The sequence below is a fragment of the Misgurnus anguillicaudatus genome, chromosome 19 (assembly GCF_027580225.2).
Source record: "Misgurnus anguillicaudatus chromosome 19, ASM2758022v2, whole genome shotgun sequence".
NCBI lineage: Eukaryota > Metazoa > Chordata > Actinopteri > Cypriniformes > Cobitidae > Misgurnus > Misgurnus anguillicaudatus.
In genome coordinates this window covers 45,182,014-45,199,550 of record NC_073355.2, presented here as the reverse complement: position 1 = coordinate 45,199,550, position 17,537 = coordinate 45,182,014, and the positions used below count along the sequence as shown (strand labels likewise).

The 17,537-nt window shown below is 36.7% G+C and overlaps 1 protein-coding gene across 2 annotated transcripts; it reads left to right on the top strand.

Moving 5' to 3' along the window:
- Window positions 1-2,870: 2,870 nt before the first annotated feature.
- On the top strand, window positions 2,871-13,750 carry LOC129436622 (somatostatin receptor type 5). 2 transcript variants are annotated; one of them, XM_073857759.1, is made up of 4 exons: window positions 2,890-3,004; window positions 3,152-3,289; window positions 6,176-7,295; window positions 11,982-13,750. In XM_073857759.1, the coding sequence occupies exons 2-4, from the start codon at window positions 3,264-3,266 to the stop codon at window positions 12,060-12,062; spliced, it is 1,227 nt and encodes a 408-aa protein (XP_073713860.1). In that variant the 5' UTR covers window positions 2,890-3,004; window positions 3,152-3,263; the 3' UTR covers window positions 12,063-13,750. The 2 variants fall into 2 exon arrangements, with proteins under 2 accessions (XP_055050833.2, XP_073713860.1); XM_055194858.2 differs by having other exon boundaries at window positions 2,871-3,289.
- The last annotated feature ends 3,787 nt before the right edge of the window (window positions 13,751-17,537 follow it).

The window sequence follows — 17,537 nt, the reverse complement described above, 5'->3', positions numbered from 1 at the left end:
TACAATGTTAACTTTACATGTTCATAACAAATGTGGTATATTAACACAAAGTTAACACAACCAGAGAAAAAACTAGCAAGCAAAGAGTCAAGGGTCAAGAGTCCAACTAAAACAAACACTAATCACAATAATGGTGACTTAAAATCAAACAAAACATCAACATCTAAACCTAATTAGTGAATTGTGTTTTCTACAGCAACATATTTACTGAACTTTCAGAAATAATGTTTTATAAAATAATAAAATGCAATGTTTCTCTATCATTTACATAACAATTAAACAAGTCAATATAATAAACAGTTGTGGTTTTAAACATTGTGTGAACATTAAAACATGACATTGTCATAACGTTTAAAAATGGTAAAATGTAACATTCCTCTAACGTTCAGACAACACAAAAATGTTCTTAGAACGTCAAGAAAACTGGACACTTTTTACGTTGGCAGAACGTTTTGGGAACCTTGGGAACTTTCAGGGAACGTTCTTAGAACTTTTTTCTATTAGCTGGGTTCATCTACATCAACATGCCATATTTTTTAAAATAAATTTATATTTTTCTGATTCCATATTTATTTTAATAAGTCAGACTACGTCCATGTTTTTATACAGTCTATGGTTCAAAACAGTTCGGTTATGTCATGTGACTTCCCAGGGCATATTTCAATACAATATTTCACTGTAATAATACAGTTTAATGCTGTGAAACCCTTAATTTTTTTTACTGTGTTGCTATGATATTACAGACCTTTTTGTGATATAACAGCAGGTTTTAGATTGCAAGATTTTACTGTAAAATAAGAGTTAAATGCTGTAAAATCCAAGGATACTACAGTATAGTTTTCACAGGTATTAATTGGGATATTACAGGGAAACTTAATTACAACAAGTTATGGTAAAATAACACTGTTAATGATTGTAAAATGCTGGTAATTTCTAACAGTGAAGAGGTCTAAAACTGCTGAAACTTTTACACATTCTGAGACTAATTCATTGAGAAATTTCAAATATATATATATTTTTATATATAAATAATGTATTGCTTTTGATAATGACCTAAGAAAATCTAAGAAAAGCTTAAAACAAGCAAAACATCTGCCAGTGGGGTAAGAAAAAAATCTTAAACAATCAATTCAAGATAAAATTGATGACAAATTTGCTTACCCCTTTGGCAGATTTTTCCCCTTGGTTAAGCACAAATTCACTTAAGTGTGATGTTTTTTTGTCTAAAGACTAGACTTATTTTCTAGGTCATCAAGAAAATGCATCTGGGTTTAAGAATGTTTAGTTATAAACAAGTAAAAAAGTCATTTATTGCAGTGTACTGTATGTTCATCTGAATATGTACAGAGTATTTGACGTGAAGACACCACCATGTGTAAGAGAGGGGTTTATGTATGAATGGCTCCCCTGACATGAACTGCTCTTCCTCTATCCATTTCTTCCTCTCCCTAGACCATATACTGACCTTTACTTTACTGTCTTCATACTGTCTAACTGTCTCCAATGATCTGTGGTGACTCCACGGATGTTTCCCATAAATAAAACATGCTTTCTGCATATCTATAAATATCTGTGGATTTCCTGTTCAAGTCCATAACGTACAAAAGCAACTGATAGAGCAGCCGTTCTCAGAACTAAATCCATCGAGTTAAATGCAGACTGATTAGAAACTACAGTAATAGCAAAACACATGGACGACATGAAACTTCCTTTTCCTGTTACAATCTCTCCTGCTTTTATTTTGGGCCTGAATGTGACATATTTCTTAAATGTCAAAATAGGGCAAAAAAAGCGGATACAAAGAAAGCAGTAAACAACAAGACAGGCAGATCGAAGCAGAAAAGTTGCTACTGAAGGTCTAAAAGCAGTTCACTTTACCAAATTACCTGTAAAATGTGCCCTGCCTCACAGATGCCGCTTCACTTCTAGGGTCTGAGCTCAGCATGTGACTTTTATAACTCTACCTGCCATTTGTGCACTTTCATGTAAGTCACTTTGATAAGACGCCATCTGGGAGCACAGGTGTGCTTGAATAACCTCCACAGAGACATAATTGAACATTTGTAAGGTTTACATAACCAATTCCTTTTCCGACAGCTCTCCTCATCACACACTGATATTTTCTCTACTACAAAAGTTTCAATGACACCAAAGAATTAATATCTAAACTTTTCGTGCAATATTTGAGTTAACTTACAGTACACCAAACATGGGGAAAGACAATGTTTATCCAAAAACATTCACAACAATTACTATGAAACTGAATCAAATTTTTTGTTTCTCAAAAAAACTGCTTATATATCCAAAAAGAACTAAAACAATTAGAAATATTTATAAATGCATCAAAATAAATCCGTGTAAATGTTTGGCCACAGGTCAAATGCAAACTGAAATCAGTGCATGGTGCACCTTTCGTCAACCAAATGAACTACAGCGATCTTTAAAGAGCAATGTTTCACTTGAGAATACAGACTTTAGATTTACGTGGAAACTTCAGGTCTATAATGTGAAACTGGAATTCAGTGAAACAAACGTACACACCTTAATCTTTTTATCTTTTCACACAACAGTAAAATCTGCCCTTGGAGAACTTGCACAAAGGAGATTTGCACACTGAGCTTTTGCGAGCAAAGATTTTATGTTGAGAAAATCCATCAATAAATCTGGACCTCGCTGTGTAGCCTACATTGGGTAATAAAAGGCACATTTTCAAAGGTGGGAGAATTATACAAAACGTTACACTACATGCTCAGTTTAATGCGCAAAGCAAAAGGCACTTTTGCTTTATGATATATTCAGATGCATGCATGACTAGAGAGATAACAGTAGGACTGTCAATACAGTTAAAGAGAAACTGGTATGTGCGCGTGACGCAGAAGGTGCTTTGCTCCTGTTGCGCGCGCGGTGGAGTCAAACGCGTGCGCTCTTGGAGAGAGCAGAACCTCTCCAGCAGGATCCGGACAGATCGTGTTACCTTTTCAGAAAGAAAAATGCCATTTGAAAGGTGATTGAAAACAAATATCTGCTTAAATGTTTGGCTAAATGTGGATGATTAAGCCAAATTAAATGTAAGCGGTTCTCCAAAAGAATAATGCGCACGATGTGCGCGCCACGGATAACTTACTAGTGCACTTACTTTTATTGGGAATAGGAAATGAAGGTGATGTCTTGGCTCTTAATGTTGGATCTCAGACAAACTGAAATTAATTTTTACTGATCTGGACTTAACTGCTGAACCGGAGGAGAGTTTGGTCAACTGGTGGATGCGCACCGATGCATCGTACATAAGGTAGGGTTGTATAAACAAACTGCAAATATAATAACAGCTTAATTCTTTACATGTGACTTTCATTGTGACTTACAATAAACATGCAAAGCACCAGAGGTAAAAGGCGTTCAATGCAATTTACCCTATAAATGATAAAGAATTGCTCATTGGATATTTGCATGATGTTTAATGCACAATAGCACGTAGCATGCTTTAAATCGGCATGATGACTTTATTGCAAGTTGTCTTTTCGCTAAAGTGCACAAGCAATTGTACCGTTGCCATGGTTACCTTCTGAATAACTCTTCCTATGTGCGCAACCGGCTATTAACGCCACGTGATATTACGCCCTCTGTAACTTACAATTAAACTTCTGTGCTTACCGAAACGAATCATATATCTGTTGAACAACTCGTTTACCTGAGTGGACTGGGTGGGTGCATGACTCATTGAGGGGTGTCAGACCCCCTGATTCCCACCCTGTGCCATTCTGCACACTGGATGAGATCTCTGCTGGAATAAACACCATTACGAACATCATTATGAACCATCAGCTATTAGGCTACATTACAAAATTCATTTATGTAGTGCGTTTCAGGCCATATTTAAGTAAGATTTAATGATGTTTTATTTTTTCCCGTGCACCACATAACATCGCCAACAGAGACCAGCACATTACCATATAGACACCCACTGACTTCCCATTAAATAACCATGCACATATCCCACTATATGATGGCCTATGTTGTTGTTTTTTCCAGCAGGGTTGTCCTTTGTCATTGTCTGGGCAAGCACTCATGGTTATTAAATAAACTGTCTGTGTAGAGCTGACTGATATGAGCAGTGGAAATAGAAGATGGAAAAAGATTTGACATTCGTCTCATTGTCAAGCTCTTGTTAATGAGCACTTGTGGCACAGAAGGAAAGTTAAATATTCACAGGTACACTGAAATACAGATGCTTCATACGAATAAGTGTCCAGTGGTCTGTTTGTACTCATAACAGTGGCATCGTTACCCTTGTTTCGGCTTACGGTTCAATGCATTTCGAAGGCACTGCTCTATTTGTGCAACACATTTTTGACCCTCTGTACACTTTGCACGCCTCATATACAACAAGAGTGCCACTTAAAGTCAAGGTCATGCAAGATTATACATTATAAGAGTTCAAACAACTAAAATAATGTCTTTAAGTGTTTTATTTAATAAACAGCTCTGGAAAAAATAGGAGACCACTCAAGCATTGCCTTTAATCAACATTTCTATGAAAGGCAGGCGTTTCATTTCAGTGTTTGCTGAAGCAAGCAATGGCACAAAGTGAAAGACCTTGACAAGACACATAAAAAATGTGATAAAAAATGAGGGATATTCCAAATATATAAAATTTGTAACTCTTATTAAACAAATATAAAACATTACTTTAAAAAGTTAAAGTTAGATTAACTTAAAAAAATTACTTTAACCTCAAATGCTGCAAAGAAAACTTATTCATATTTATTTTAAAACAGAATACACTGTCAAAAGTGAAAGTTGGATATATTATATAAAAGTGAAAAATTTAAGGTGGTGTAAATTATTTAAAATTTTCCAAGTGAGAAAATTATTTAGTTTATAAAACTTACTTTTTTAAGTGTTATAATGAAGTCTTTTTAAGTAGGTCCAACTTCTTGTTTTAAAATAAAGCATTGTTTTCTTTGCAGTATTTGAGGTCTGAAAGAAATCTTTTTGGCTCTCCTGTTCATTTTCTGCAAATAAATGCAAATTAAATACAAGATTTTATTTGGAATTCTGAAAAAATGTCAGTAGTTCACAGAACGACGCAAAAAAAGTAATTTTACTAAAACACACCTATTGCAGTCTATAATTTTTTTCAAAAGTCATAAATAGTGCAAATTATTTAATACAATACAGTACAAAATTATTGTAAAAAATTATATATAAAGTAGGACCGGGAAAAGAATAATCGCGATTAATCGCATACAAAATAAAAGTGATTTTTGGCATAATATATGAGTGTGTGCTGTGTGTAATTATTATGTAAATATAAATACACATACATTCATGTATGTATTTTAGAAAAATTTACATGTGTATATATATTTATTTATATTTTTATATATTCTATATTATATATAAATAAAAAAATATATAAATAAAAAAACTGACATGAATATATGTATATGTGTGGTTAAATATATACAATAATTACACACAGTACACACACATATATTATGCAAAAAAGAACTTTTATTTTGTATGCGATTAATCGCGATTAATCTTTTCCCAGCCCTATATTTAATTTAATTTATTTTTCCCCGGGTTCACAGACAAGGGTTAAGGTGAGTCCTAGACTGAAACACATGTTTGAGCCGTCTCAACTGAAAAAAAAAACCAGTGCCATTGATATGCCAGTGCCATTGATTTGCCTTAAGATAAACACCAGGAACATATTTTTCTAAGGCATGTTTATAAAAAATGCGATCTATAATTTTTTTCCAAAGTCATAAATAGTGCAAATTATTTAATACAATACAGAACAAAATTATTGTACAAAAGATATATAATTTATATATAAAGTTTATAATTTATTAAATTAAATTTATGTTTCCCTGGGTTCACAGACAAGGCTTAAGGTGAGTCCTAGACTAAAACAAGTAAACAAAATAACTTCATAAAATATGCCAGTGCCATTGATTTGTCTTAAGATTAACACCACTAACAAATTTTTCTAATGCATGTTTATAAAAAATGCTTAAACGGCTTAATTAACTAAGGCCTAGTCCTGGCTTTAGTTAAGCCTTGTCTGTGAAACCAGGCTATAATATATTTAGTTCATTTAATCATGCAATTGTGTTTTTAAATGCATGTTTAATAACTTTCCCAATTAACTTTTCTCTTGATGACACAGAAATTCATTGTTAAAGCTGAACGTGCATCCAGTGATGGCAACCCAGGGTTCAACGTGGAACATGTCTACCTCAGACTACTCAAATCAAACCAGACAAATCCCCAACATCACCCTAGACTTAAGTGAAAGCTCGCCCTCCGAGGGCACTCAAATCATGGCTGTGATATATCTCATCGTGTTCGTCCTGGGTTTGACCGGAAACTCATTGGCCATATTTGTGGTTCTGCGTTACACCAAAATGAAGACGGTCACCAACATGTACATCTTAAACTTGGCGGTAGCCGACGAGCTGTACATTCTCGGACTTCCTTTTCTCACCACACACAACGTGCTGTCATACTGGCCGTTCGGCAACTTCTTGTGTCATATTGTGATGTGGGCAGACTCCATCAGTCAGTTTACCAGCACATTCTGTCTGACAGTAATGAGCATTGATCGATACATGGCCGTGGTGCATCCCATCCGCAGTGCCAGGTGGAGGCGACCCAGCGTCGCCAAGGTGATAAATGGCATGGTGTGGGCACTGTCTTGTGTTTTGACGCTGCCTGTCATTATTTATTCTGATGTTCAGCCTGGCTTTAACACCTGCAACATGAGCTGGCCCGAACCGCACGACGTGTGGTCCACAGCTTTCATCCTCTACACCGCCATCTTGGGCTTCTTTTGCCCCTTGCTGGTCATCTGTCTTTGTTACCTGCTCATCGTGGTGAAGGTGAAGTCCGTCAGGGCGCGGGCTGGGCTCTCCAAACGACGCAGGTCGGAGAAGAAGGTGACGAGAATGGTGGTGATCATAGTGGTGGTTTTCGTCCTGTGCTGGTTGCCGTTTTTCATCCTCAACATCGTCAACCTGATCCAGACTCTCCCGGAGAACAGCATCATCACCGGCGTCTACTTCTTCTCCGTCATCTTGACCTACGTCAACAGCTGTGCCAATCCGCTCCTCTACGGTTTCCTGTCGGATAACTTCAAACAGAGCTTCCAGAAGGTCCTCTGCATCCACAGTGTCGGCGGGGTCAGCAACAGCCGTCCAGGTCACACAAACATCACCAGGAGCCGCCCGAACAACCCTTTCTTCACGCCAAGGAGCTCGGATTACAACGAACAAGCCCAGAGCTATCAAGTAAGAACACCTATAACATACTACTGTACACCGGGGGTGCCCAAACTCGATCCTGGAGGGCCAATGTCCAACTTAGTACTAAGTGTCCCTTCCTGGAAGTTTCTAGTATGCTTAGCAAGATGTATATTACTAGTATGCTTATTAATTAGCGTGTTAATTAGGATTGGAGCTAAACTCTGCCGGACACCGGCCCTCCATGACCGATCTTGGGTACCCCTACACTACACCATTCAAATCAAAGCATGCCAAATATTTATGGGTCAAAACACAACAGTGGTCCAAAATCACATGCACGCCTTTCAGTGGAAGTATATTAAAATGCAAAATTAAAGCCCCTATGGGGGGACATTAGGAGATGAACCAAGAAAATATTATTACACATTTATGGTGACAGTTGGCAGTAGACTAGTATTGTGTTTTGACCTATATAGCTAATATAGGCCTACTGTGTTTTACAATGTCGTTTTGCATGGTTCATATATAGAGACCCGGTGGCATAAACTGCTTAGACTAGTGTTACAAATTAGTCATATAATTTTCTTCTTCAAGTCAGACACACGAAAAAGTAAATTGAATCGAATTTGAATCAAAACAGTGAGAATAACTAATAGCCCTGACTAATGCTAATTGGTCAGACTTTTTAACTTAGTGGCTATGTTTATCCAAAGAGCCACAGGTTTAGAAATCAAACAGGGCTGCATACAAAACAACACCCATTGAATCAAAGCATGAACATATAACACAGGGGCGTCATGCACCAATTATTTTTAAGGGGGCACATTTGCGCATAAACAGACATCAAAAGAAATATAATAGAGGTCTTTTCCTTGGCACTTACATTTCTAACAATCTGAGCGCCCCTGCATTCATGTGAAGACCAACTTATGTCAAATACATACAGTACTGTGCAAAAGTCTTAGGCCGCCATGATACAATTAAATTTGTTGTTTTTGCAATGTTATAGTGACCATATATATAATTGTTTCTCAGTCTCTTAAATAGAATACATCCAGAAAATATACAGGAAATGTGTATATAGTTTTTAGAGTAAACTCCCCTTCCACTTGAGCAATAGCAGGATCTCTTAAACCTAAATAAAATAAAATCCTAATTTATAATTTAAAAGAATTTAGTTTTTTACTTTCTGCTCAAAAACGCTCAAGATATGTTTAGTACTAAGAGAGGTAAAGACAGACAATGCCTAAAGAAGACATTTAGTCCTGAAAATTGATAATTTTGGACATACTTCCTGTATTTTCTTTTGGTATCTTAATAAAATAGATTGAAAAATAAATATGGATGGACATTAAAACTTCTAAAACAACAAGTCTGGTGGTGGTGGCCTAAGACTTTTGCACAGTACTGTATGTCAATTAATTAAATCAGAGTAATAATGACATCTGAAATAGCATTTAGGTTTATGCTCAAATGTGCCATGAATGCATTTGCACAACACATGCGTTATGTTATAAAATTAATGTACTTTTTAATGCATAAAGTATATAAACAATGAAAACGACATAAACAACATGATTCACATGATTGATTTTAATGCTCAACAATGCAAAAGCAATAATGCACTTTTCGTTTATTTACAAATTATTTTCTTTTTTTTCGTTAATTGCTATTATTACAAACTTTAAAAATATGTTTATATAAAATTCGGGAAAATAAGGGAACGCATTTGGCACTAAGTTTTTATCTAATGTATGTGAACTTTGCCGTTGTATATAAACGATTTCAGTAACAATAAAAAAAACAAAGTGCTTTCGTGGAACAAACATAACTTCCAGTACACTCCGCAAAGAATCAATAAAAATAGAGTCCTTTAAGAGTAGTTTTTTTTTTTTGATAACAAGCTAAATAAACAGCAAGTAGATTATCTTACTTCAAATCATAGCTAAAGCGTATTAAAAACTACATTGAGCTAACGTTACTGTGTAAATTAATGTATACAATGTTAACAACAGATCGTATACACGTTTGTTTGATGAAACTGTCAATAAAAATAAATCCAGAAATCTACTAATATAACGTACAGACTTGTCACATTTTTAATCATACTTTTTTACACATCGAGGGTTAACTAAACATTACTGTGCTGGGGTTTGGAAGTGTAGTGAGCATTTCTGACAACATTTTAATTCTTCAGATAACAAAATGCAGCAGCAAGAAGCTTGCGACCGCGCTAAATTCCTGTTGACAGGATCCTGTTTAATATATGATGCATATTAAAGGGATAGTTTACCCAAAAAAAGATTTTTTAAATGTTGTTACAAACCTGTATAAATTTCTTTTTTCTGATGAACACGAAGGAAGATATTTTGAGAAATGTTTTCAACCAAACCGATTATGAGCCCCATTCACAAAATAATAGCATGGAAGTTAATGGGGCTCATGAAAAGTTTGGTTGCAAGCATTTCTCAAAATACACTATTTTGCCAAAAGTTTTGGGACACCCCTCCAAATCACTGAATTCATGTGTTCCAATCACTCTTAATGCTTCATCATACCAAAACATTTTGTACAATTTCATGCTCCCAACTTTATGGGGACAGTTTGGGGATGGCCCCATTCTGTTTCAACATGACTGTACACAAGTGCACAAAGCAAGGTCCATAAAGACATGGATGAGCAAGTTTGGTATGAAGGAACTTGACTGACCTGCACAGACTCTTGACCTCAACCCAACACAACATATTTGTGATGAATTAGAGAGGAGACTATGAGGCTGTATACACTTGGTATTAAGATACAGCGCTATCTTTAGCTTTCATTGATAAAACTAAAGCAGCTGATCTCCACGTAGTTTCATTTTGTGCGCGTGTGAAAGTTGTATGAGCTTATTTCATCAATTACGCTGAAATATCACAGAAAGCTCTTACATATACATGTTCAAAACACTGTGCAGCATGTTTACTAACAACACAAGCAGCAGACTCCGTCATAATATTAGTTTGCGTCCAAATAAACCCATCATTACTCCCCCTTGCATTTAAAGGGGACAGAGAATGAAAAACCATTTTTTACCTTGTCTTTGTTGAATAATGGTAGTCTACCCGCATTCACAAACATACAAAAAGTTCTAGACATGCTAAACATCTCAGTCTCATAGAAATTCCTCTTTTAGAAATGTCAGCCAGAAAACAGCCCAATCTGAAAAACTGATGCTTATGACATCACACGCGTCTCCCTGCCCCTCCACTTTAAAATAATTGGCTACATTTTTAGAGTGGCAGCAAAGTCAGCCAATCAGTAATGAAATTGCAAGTTAAGCCAGTAGGGGGAGCCAAATAGGTGCAAAACCACTTGTTTAAAATCCCCCACCCTAATAGAGCTGTCTGAGAGAGGTTTTTAGGAAGCTTCGAAGGCATTACAGACCCAAACAAAAACATTTTTGTCTACATGTCACATCACAGAACAAGGATAAATACCCCGTTCAATAATTCTTTGTCACCTTTAAATGACAGCGGAGAGACTCGCCCACAGTCTCACAGACCACCCCCTCATAGTATTCAGGACAGAAGCAGTCAAAAGTGGACAAAAGAGACTGATTTAAATACCAGGTGTAAACAGAATGTCCACTTGTGATCCGTTCAACGAAAACACATTTTAATACCAAGTGTAAACAGCCCCTATGAGCGAGGCCTTTTCGTCCAACATCAGTGTCTGACCTTACAAATGTGCTTTTAGAAGAATGGTCTCATAAACACACTCCTAAACCTAGTAGAAAGTCTTCAGAGAAGAGTTGAAGCCGTTATAAGTGCAGAGAATGGCCCAACCCTACTGAAAAATCTAGCTAAACCAGCATAAGATGGAAGCTGGTTTTAGCTGGTTCAAGGTGGTTTACGCTGGTCCTCCCGGCCTGACAAAGCTGGTCATGCTGGTGGGCCAGCTGGTATTCCAGCTTGACCAGCTAAGTCCAGCTAGACCAGCTTAAAATGTGACCAAAACACAGCTAGACCAGCTTGCTACACCAGCAAAATCAGCTTTAACCAAGCTGGAGAGCGTATGCTGGTCTTAGCTGGATTTTTCAGTAGGGAAATCCAAATGAAATCCTATGGATTAAGAACGGGGTGTCATTCAGGGCTGAGGGTGAGTAAATGATGACAGAATTTTCATTTTGGGGTGAACTATCCCTTTAAACAGATAAAAAGACAGGTAACAGATTAATGCATGCTTCTTTGATTTGGAGGTTGCATGCAAAACCCATTTGGCTAAAAAAATCTGAGATCAGATATAACATAACCTAACCTAGCTTAGCATAGCATAACCAAATAGCAGACAGCTCAGCAGCTCCAGTGCAGATCCGGTGCAGATCCGGCCCGGAGTTGTCTGCTGTCTGGGTAACCTGACCTGACCTGACAACATTACAACACAACAGCATTTTTATTACATGAACACTGTTGTATTCAGACTCTAATACACAACTGAAGTTTAAAGCAATGTGCAAGCTTTAATTTTATATTTATTTACATTTATAAATTTGACATCGCTTTAATCCAAAGTGACTTACAGTGCATTACAAAGTCAAACATTTTTACCAATAAGTGTGTTTCCTGGGTTTGAACCCATGTATCTAAATTGCTTTTGTAGAATTTGCTAATCATTTGCTATGAATGAAATGAAACACATCATTCCTTCCATTGTTTTTGTTTACCAAATCCTACAACTTCTTTTTTCCAGTCAGTGGGATTGAAGACTGGGCGCTGTGACAAAACGGAAAACCACCGACCCGGACCACAAGTGACCAGTCAGTCAATTTAAGATCTGCCTGCGCTTGCATCATCAGTGAGGTGAAATCTGAGGGGTGGATGTTGTTTTGTGTGAACGTGCTTCATTGTTGAGGTTTGTTGTCTGAAGACAAACGGCAACACGTACAACATACACGGATTATAGCAAAGAAGGAAGTTCATATTTGACATTTGGACCCATCGAGAGGTTGGTTGCTGTTACAAGAAACATTTGGATGGAACATTGACAACCGGTGGTGGTTTTGAATTTTATGTTTTAAATCTATTTGTGGATTTCCACATTTCCCTTTGGACAAATTAAATAGACATCACTCTTAACTAACATGTTATACTGGATGCAGTTATGCAGGAGAAAGAAAATAAATAACTTATCATTAGAATAATAAATAAACAAATCTATTTAAACTGATCATATGAATATAAGCATAAAAGAAAATAGTAAGTCCCCCCCAGAAGATCTTCAAAGAGGAGATGCACAAACATCACGCCTACTTAAATTAGGATTGATGGTTGGCTAGATTTGTATTACCCATCTTGCATAGTTTTTGTTTCATTCCTAGTAAGCAGTGCATTTAGTTTCATATCCAAACATGTTTATCTTTATGTTTATTTATCATAAAAACAATTCCAATAATAGTCACATGTCAATATTCACATTATTTGGTTCATATGTGTTGTATGTTACTTCTGCTCACCTGTATATTGTTTTAGGATGTTGTAAAGTTAGGTGCTTTAAATAGAGATCAAAGTTAAGTGATGTAAGAAATATATATTAACAGCACCTTACCACAAAACCTAAGATTTTAAAGGAAATCTCAGGTTTTATTAGTCCATCCCTTTTTTGAGACATTAATGTCTTGAGTTTGTGCTCTGATGTATTATAAAATGTCAGTTTTTCACTGTTTTAATGCTTTAAATAATTCACTTAGTAAATGTGTAAATATTAGAGAGCTGCTATGTTGTTACAACTATTTTTTTAAATGTTATTCATGATTCAAATTAACATTAACACAATTGCCATATTCGCAGTTTGCTGACAGGTTCAAGGGGTCGCCGTACTTTGTTCAGTTTACATTTGCAATTACAATACACATTAATTTATAGTGACCAGTTTAGTCATTTCAGCTAATTTTCAACTATAGCTCACAGGCAGGCGCAACTACAAACACAGGGAACAGAAATGAGAAAACTTTAAAAACAAGGACTTTAGAAAGTTACAATGATGACGGTCACCCAGCTAGATGTTTTCTTGGGTCCAAAGAAATGTGCCTGACCCTAAATGATCCGAATCGCTTTTTACCCAAACCCAAGAAGAAAGACCCGACACGAGACAAACCCAAGAAAATTAGACTCGAGTCCGACCTGACCTAGTGGTATTTTTTTATAATTCAGGTTGTCTTGGGTCTGTTCGGCAAAATTCCATTCATTTTAAATTACCCGTGACCCGATTCCGCTATTATTACACCCGACCAATGTCCGAGAAACATTTGAAACTTTTAGACCTGAAACTGCTCAGGTCTCGGGTCTAGGGTGACCACCTGCTGAAAAGCCCAAGGGGGGACAAGGGGTGTGTTTCTGAGGGACAATGTGGGACACTCCCTGGCCCGGCGGTGCACCCGACCCACGGGCCGACTTATTGATAGTGGTTTACCCATTTCTAGCACATACCACCTTACACTGCAAAAAAATTATTTTCCAGAAAAAAAATCCCGTATTCTTGTATTGTTTTCAGTAAAAATATCTAAAAATTCTTAAATGAAGATGCTTTTTCTTGATGAGCAAAACGACCCAAGAAAACAAGTCCAGCCCCTAGACCAAAAAAAAATCCAACCTAAGTGATTTTGTGCACAAAACAAAAAAATCTGCCAATGGGGTATAAGCAAAAAAATCTTTAACATTTTTCTAAAACACTTAATTTAAGATTTTTTCCTTGTTTTATGCACAAAATCACTTAAATCTGATATTTTTGGTCTAAAAACTAGACTTATTTTCTTGGGTCGTTTTGCTCTTTAAGAAAAAACATCTTAATTTAAGAATTTTTAGATATTTTTACTGAAAACAAGACAAAAATACAAAGACCCAATTTCGTGAAAATCATTTTTTTGCAGTGTACATGGCATATTAATAATGCCCTATTCCCCTAAACATGATGTATGCTCATGAATAGGCCAACCAATGTGTAATTTTTTTAAAAATAAAGATTCATAATATTTTGAACATTCAATGATTGACAGATGCACTTTCACTTACGATTTACTTTAGCTATTTAGTTTATTTTTCATTATAATTTATTCACTTTAAATACATTATAATATAAAATTATAGAATTAACAGGAATTGAAGTTGCTCAACAACACAGAAACCGTTAAAAAATGTCTTAATTCACAACTCCGGGGGTTCACGGAACGAGAAGAGGGAGGAATGATGGTGAACTTGCATGTTAGTAAAGGCAGGCGCAGGAAAAAACTGTTCAGTGTTCTGGAAACATCTTTAGGACTTTTAGCCACAAATATTTATTTTCCCAGTCTTTCTTGTACCCACACCTTCTCTTTTTAATTGATGATGGCCGTGCAGAGTCAGACTCAGTCTCTTTCTCCATTTTTCGAATTGGAAAGCGCGCATCTAAAAGGGATGCACGTGCGTGGCTGCGTGCGGACAGCGCTGTCATGACAACAACGAAAAGTTGACAACAACCTGTCAACAGTTCAGCTGAGGGGGAACAGCTAGCGTGTGAGTAGCAAGTGGCGAGCAAGCCTGAACTGTCTAGTAATGTCCGTTTGGCTGCCTTGGGCTCAAGGATATAGAGCGACTAACTTTTTTTAAGCAAGCATTGATGAATGCGTGACACGGTCTCAATTTGCGGGACGCATGAATTGGGCTTCAAACGCTGTGCGTTCACGCGCTACGCGGGACGGGTGGTCACCCTACTCGGGTCGGACCTTGGGTTTTCGAATCTCAGTGTTCCCGTGAAGACCTCTAGACCCAGCAAGCAATTTTGCATTTAAAAGATGAAAAATAGACGTTCAAACTAGGTGTGCCTCATACGTCTTGAAAAGTGAAGCCTCTGGCTCTTTGAGCGCCCCCTGGTGGCTGGCTATAGCCTACAAGTCATAAACCCCGCCCTCTCCATGCAAATGGAACTGGGCTCTAAATAAAAAATATTTACACTTCCAATAAGATTTTCCGAAAGATGGTCCTTTAAGCTAGTTGTTTCACGCTGATATATGTTCAATTGTTCATTTTTTGTGATAAGTTTCATTTTAGCTACTAATTTGATGCTATAGAAATGAGGCATGCCGTTATGATTGGTGTGCGAGTGTTTGGGTGGAAGTTTGACACCGCGGCTCCGCCTCTGGCTTCATGGATGATTCCTTCTGCGCATGCCTTGGGTCCAAACTGACGTTTTATGTAACATGGTGCCGCCATGGTCGGAAATTTTTGGTTTCAATTCATTACAACGGAAGGAGGCAACGTTGCATCGTCCATCTTTTTTTACAGTCTATGGTCCAAACACAGTGTAAAAATTTGCAGCATCGTTGTCAAATCAACATATATTTTTAACATTTAATCAATTTAAACTTGTTTTTATAAGTTATCACAAGTCAAAACTTTAAGGCGGGGTGCATGATCTCTGAAAGTCAATGTTGATATTTTAAATCACCGAAAAAAACACGCCCCTACCCCAATAGAATCTGTACCTACTTTTTATAGACCCGCCCCACATATACACGACCCAGGCATCGTTGTCGGTTAGCAGACACGCTCCTTACTGCTGATATGCTACAAGTGTGTTTTGGTACTTGCCCCGACTCCCTTTTCCAAAATCATGCACCCCACCTTTAAAATATTAGGTTAAATTGACTTGCAAAACCAAGTTGTTTTTAACTAGCTGCATTTTTACAGAGCAGACATCTAGGCTAAAACAAACTGTCAGTGAAAAATGTAAAAGACGTCTAACCATAGCCCCAAAATAAATTAAATGAAACCAAACACCTTGTAATCACTGTTGACTTTACTCTATATCATACATCTCGCAAGTTATTTCTGCAAAAACAAAAATCATTTTGGCTAGAAGTGGGTTCATAACCGGACTTTGTGTCTATAGTTAAACTAGACAGTAAAATGTCAGCTCGCTTGCTGGGTCAACACAGATATCACTTTTACAATCTATATAAGATCAAAATCTTTCACTATTTATAACATAAACTTCAGCAGTGAGATAACATAAAAAAATACCAGGACATCTACAGAGAAAACGAACATTTTACGACATCATAAACTTTCTAATGAAAAAGGGCGCCGTGTCCCATAAAGCTCAGTCTTAAATCACAAGCTTTAGAAAGACCTCCAAAATCCAATGTTAAGGCTCTCCTTAGCTTTGCTAATTAGAAAATGCGACACCTAAAGAAATCTGAGTCCCATGAGAGATTAGATGTTCTGCTGCTATTCTGCATCATCCAATCAGCAGAAAGATTCATTGTATGCTGCTGAAAAAAGCCAAACAAGACCATTCGAGTGCTTTCGGAAACACTACACACAGGTGATTCAAAGCCATAAATTTCGAAACGACCCCGCAAGAGGGTTCAACAACCGAGTAACATTTCTATTAAACCGTCACTGTTGCACTTTGTGCTCTATAACATTACTAAAGGCATCCATTAGCATGCACCGGCTAGCACGTAAACACATTCCTGCGAGACTATAGATGCTACTGTCTTTATAATATTTTTATGGGATTTACTGTTGCTATAAACATAATCTTGATATCTTTAATATTGCCGGTATACACTGTGCGATTTTAAATAGTCCTTTAGGATTGTTGCTTGTGTGATAAGTCCATGTAACACTCACTGAAAAAAATTATTCATTCAATTTACTCATTTTTTTAAGGTAAGTGGTTGCAATAAATTTATTTAAGCTACATTTAAACAAAAAATATTAGTAAGGTGAAATAAAATGAAAAGCATTTGTTTAAATGTAGCTTAAATAAATTGATTGCAACCACTTACCTTAAAAATTTGAGTAAATTGAATGAATCATTTTTTTTCAGTGCTGTATTATCTCAGTTTCCATCAATGTCAGACTGTATGAGTTTAAAGACTATTAAAAATCAGATGCACGCAAACGCGTCTGTAGTTTTACATCTGAGATCGGCGACGGCTGGGCGAACACACGCTGAAACTAAGGCTAGCAAACCGAAACAATATCTTGCGTTAATTTTAATCATGGCTTGTCTCGAACATAAAATGAAGAAAAACAAAGGAGATGAGTACCTTGGATTTATATTTCCACCTGGGTTTTTTTCTGCGTTGGTTTGTTGTCGTCGCACTAATTGCGTCATCGGGTTCTGTGCTTCTATTGGTTCTTGATCTGCTGGTTGTCGTAGGAAGATGTCACACAGCAGGATTGTGTCTCAAAATTTCGGACACTGACAGAGTTTTGTCGGAGGATAATTTTGATCGCAACAGTCATTTATCGGCTGTCTTAA